Genomic DNA, 4333 nt, shown 5'->3' with positions numbered 1-4333 from the left:
GTGTCACGCGCTTATAACTCAACAAGATACGTTGCTTGATCATGTGACAATGCAGGTCAAGTCATTTGACAACCATCGACCAAGACTGATCCATCGGTAACAAATATACGTCCTTGAGAAAATGTATTTCAGTTTACCTTTTTTCGACAGGTTAACTTATATAAAAAAAATATAACATTTATTAAAATATGTGACAGGTGTACGCGTTGTGTCCATGATCATCACGATGCAGGGTTACCTGTCACTGGCTGATTTGACCTAAAAGATGGAATCTTAGATCACATACGGTCGATTCGAATAAATAATCGATATTATTCGTGTGTTTACAGTTCGAGGGATTGTCAAAATGGAATTTGATCAGCCGTGATATTTTAGTGCTTGGACACGCCTTCCTTCTTGATACTTGTGAGGCCAGCAGGGAGTTATACATTTTTTTTTCTCCAAACTGTGGTCAGTCAAGCGTGATGGAATGAGGTCGACCCATGTGTCGACTACAAAAAATGTTAGCTTGATGGCTTCACACCGCAGACTTGTTTATACAAGTATTTCACGTTAATGGCTACTTGTTTCATCGGTGATCGATTTGTTGTTTGGGTTTGGGATGATTTGACTTTTCGGTCTTGGGACGAACTGATTTTTGTTGTGGGGCGAAAGCAAAACCGGAAGTGGCCTAACGTGTTTGCTGGGTGAAGGTCGTAACATGCTGGGTGAAGGTCGTATGCATGCATAATTCACCGAAATAGCGAATACACGTCCATGCTCTCACACGTTCGGACAAACGTTGTGCTTTTGCTCAACCCTTAGCCAGAACTACACACACAAACACACTCTACCTTTTTTGATGTCATATATACAGTATACTCCTAGGGGATTTTTGAATCAGTAATAAGGGAAAGTACATAGAAGAATAGATTTTTCTCTCAAGTGATCAAGCTTTTTTTCTCTAGCTCAAAAAGCTTCCAGGTTATGAATTTTTAAAATATTTTATTTCCAGGTAATTTTATGCTAAAAACTAAAGTGAATAAAATGTTGATTTGGAAAGGTCAGTGTAACAAGCCACTGACTATTATAAGTACTTAGCACCTAAATATGATCTTCAGGTTGCACTACCTAAAAATGAACTGCTCTGGCTTTTTCATGTTACCCATGTACTAAAATATATTAATAATATCACTTCAGACTTGGGATTTCAAGCAAATGTCACTGCTCTGAACCTTAACAGTTATTTACATAAGCATTGAAAAAAAATTTCCTGGTGTCTTTTCAAGAAACTGGATGACTGCAGAATTTCATGATAAAATGTTCACAACATTTGTTGTTCATGTATTGCTAGTTGTAGAAGATGGCCAGCTGTTGGCCCAGCCTCCTAAAGATGAATAGCATCAGCTCAGTCTCAAGAACATCTTGCTGGACTTCGATGGGATGGATTTTTAGGTGGTTTGCAGTCCCAGATAACCTCAAGATAAGTTTGTGATGACTGATCGGATCCAAAAGAATGAGATAATGGTAGTGCATGAAATTTCTTGAGAATGCATCTTCTGAATCAATCTTTTGCATTGTGATGAGACCTGCCATGTGCTGCCTCTTTCCGTATTGCATTGACACACCTGGCAGGAAGTCTTGCCTTTTTCGACTGTTGCTTTCACTGGTTTCCAAGCAGCTTCTGTTGCAACTTCATCTGCAAAAGTTTCTCCAATTACATTGAATGGTGTGGCATTTCTGAACTTTCTTGCCATGATGTGGCCTTTGTTGCTGATATGGCATTAAGGAACTACATGATGCTACAACATACTACTACATATTACTTTTTCATGTTGCCTGTTAAAGGCATGGAGTATATGATTTGTCTTTCTTGCTTCATTCATAATCTGTGGCTGCTCACCACTTTTCTCAGCAAGCCAGTTTACAGTTTTGTAGTTGTGCCACAGCATAAGTGAGAAAGCCTGTTGAATAGGACTTTGTATGTAGAAATACTAGAAGGGAATCAAAGTATTTTTTTTCATTTTTGCCTTTCCTAATGCAAATGCCAGATTATAGAAAAACTGCTAAAAATAGCCATGTGATGGAATGAGGGGAAAAAAAACAACTCATCTTGTGAAATGGATTTGGGTGAAAGGATTCCTCAAACTCTGAACACACAAAGCCGGAGCTAATGGCAACAGTCCAGCAGCTCACTTTAGGCCACAGTATGCTTGTACTTTAATAACTGCATGCATACCCATACGTGGGCAACCTGGACGATAATCAGGGTTTTTAAGTGTAATTTCAAGTCGAAAGGATAAGACTGAGAAAACATTTTAGAATAAGTGGATTTAAATATACATTTTTCCTTAACGGTAAGCTGAAAATGTGCTTTACAAAATTACTTTTTTAATTACTTTAATTATCCACGGACGTATATTTAGTTCGTGGTTTATCTGCAATCATTTGGAGTTTTTATTTTATTTATATTTTATTTTCCAGGCGCCCTTACAAAGATTCATATTTCCATAGCGCAAAAGATCGAGATGCATGATTCTGTGGCCTGAATAAAATCCCCATCAACATATAATTATTGATTTTATTACGTCCTAAGTTTTTTGTCACCATATTTTAATAATAATGATGATGATGATGATAATAAAACATTTATATGGCGTCTTTTGCCAGACTCGTAACGCTTTACGTACAAAAGATCTCTAATTTTCAGATCTGTTTTATAGTTACCGTAGTTTTGTTCAACCATTCGCGTGATGAAAAAATGTGAATCATTAGACGCAGTTTCGCAGAAACCATCACCATAGTAACTAGTCGTCTGTACAGCGGCAGGTCGCTTAGCAATGATGTGGCTTTACTTGCTGTGCCATAGACCACGACGTCATTGCTTTCCCTGGAGCCATAGATGTGTAGATCGTGCTGTGACTCACATGGCAACCTCCAAAGCTGTAAAATTACCGAAATATTCAATACGGCCAACAATTTTGGAAAATACATTTTCCGGCATGCACCAATAAGAACTTAGTTCAAGTTTTTATATTAAGCCACGTTATTGCGATACAAACATCCAATAATAAAAAAAACCTGCCATCTACCGTGTAGTTCTGTTACTAGGACAACAGCGTTACGCGGCAACGCTTACGCCAGTTTTGGGATGGATCTTTTGTATAAAAGGCCCCCGTTTAGCCCAAGCGCTACCTTCATTTTGCTGACCGTCCAGAGATTTGAGCAAGCTCGGCAGATCCTGGCGATTGCGATGACCAAGTCAGCGACGACCATGTCAGCTCCAGGCAGCTCTACAGGACGGGGACAGAGGATGCGTCTTCGGCTGACAATGTCCCAGTTGGTGAAAGCCATCAAGAAGCTCAGCAATCAACGCGGCTACTCGCTCACCTCCATCCGCAACCGCTTGTGCCGCGACGTTGGCAAATACTCCATAGACCAGATCAACTCGGCGCTTCAACGAGCCATCCAAGCCGGACGGGTAAAGGAGATCACGGAAGACCGCTTCAGTCTGATTCGCCACATCAACCAGCTGTCCTCGCAAGCCTCCTCCTATGCGGAGTCGCAGGCTTCCACGAGCAGAGAGTGCAGGATGAGAAGAGGTCGTCAAACTTCTGGTTCACGCAAGACCACGTCTAATCAGAGAAACATACCAGGATTCCGCCTTCGGCTCGTAGAGGATAAGCCCTCCAGACGTAGAAGGCGCGTGCTACCGTCTGGTCGTGCGGCTAGCACGAAAAAACGACAGCGACGGCAGCAGAAGCAACAGCAACAGCAGAAGCAGCAGCAGCCCAAGCAGCAGAACCGGCGACGGCGCTCCATGCGTAATGAGGCGGCCAGCGCCCGCAACGGCTTCTCTGACAGCGTGCCTCCTTCAAACCAACCATCTCGTCATGCGGCTCGGAGCAAGAACCGACGGCAACAGCAGCCCAAGCGTCCGCAGCAGTGCCAGCGACAGCGCTGCATGTGTTATGAGGAGGCGGCCGCCAGCTGCGATGAATGCTCATCTGAGGGCGAAGTGAATGATCATGACAGTGATGTGTCCGGTGCCGACGATTGTCGTGATGAGGAACAATGATTTTATGGAGCTGATTGAACTGTGAAAGATTTCAGCCAAACTAAAATCGTGTGACCTGATTTGACCTTTCAGGTTTTGGTGAGGTTTATTAAAATTATATTTACCGCGAGCATATGTGTTTCCGTTAATGGTATGGCTGCGTTTCCGTTAATGGTATGGCTCAAACTGTTAAAAATTAAATTTAATTTTAGGAATTCAAAATAGATATGTTTAAAAGTTTAAACTTTAAATACTTAAATAGAAAATAAACTAAACTTATTTGTTAAAGAAAAAAAA

General features: G+C 41.4%; 1 protein-coding gene across 1 annotated transcript; it reads left to right on the top strand.

Moving 5' to 3' along the window:
* The first annotated feature begins 3130 nt into the window (after positions 1–3130).
* On the top strand, positions 3131–4057 carry LOC112561076 (mediator of RNA polymerase II transcription subunit 15-like). The gene has a single exon (XM_025233293.1). It carries the CDS (start codon positions 3131–3133, stop codon positions 4055–4057), a length of 927 nt encoding a protein of 308 aa, XP_025089078.1.
* The last annotated feature ends 276 nt before the right edge of the window (positions 4058–4333 follow it).

The sequence above is a fragment of the Pomacea canaliculata genome, linkage group LG1 (assembly GCF_003073045.1).
Source record: "Pomacea canaliculata isolate SZHN2017 linkage group LG1, ASM307304v1, whole genome shotgun sequence".
In the NCBI taxonomy this organism is placed as follows: Eukaryota; Metazoa; Mollusca; class Gastropoda; order Architaenioglossa; family Ampullariidae; genus Pomacea; species Pomacea canaliculata.
This window is presented reverse-complemented; position numbering and strand designations above follow the sequence as displayed.

Bases quoted from the DNA above. Each gene is read 5' to 3' on its own strand.
- LOC112561076 (XM_025233293.1), top strand. From the start codon at position 3,131: ATGGATCTTTTGTATAAAAGGCCCCCGTTTAGCCCAAGCGCTACCTTC.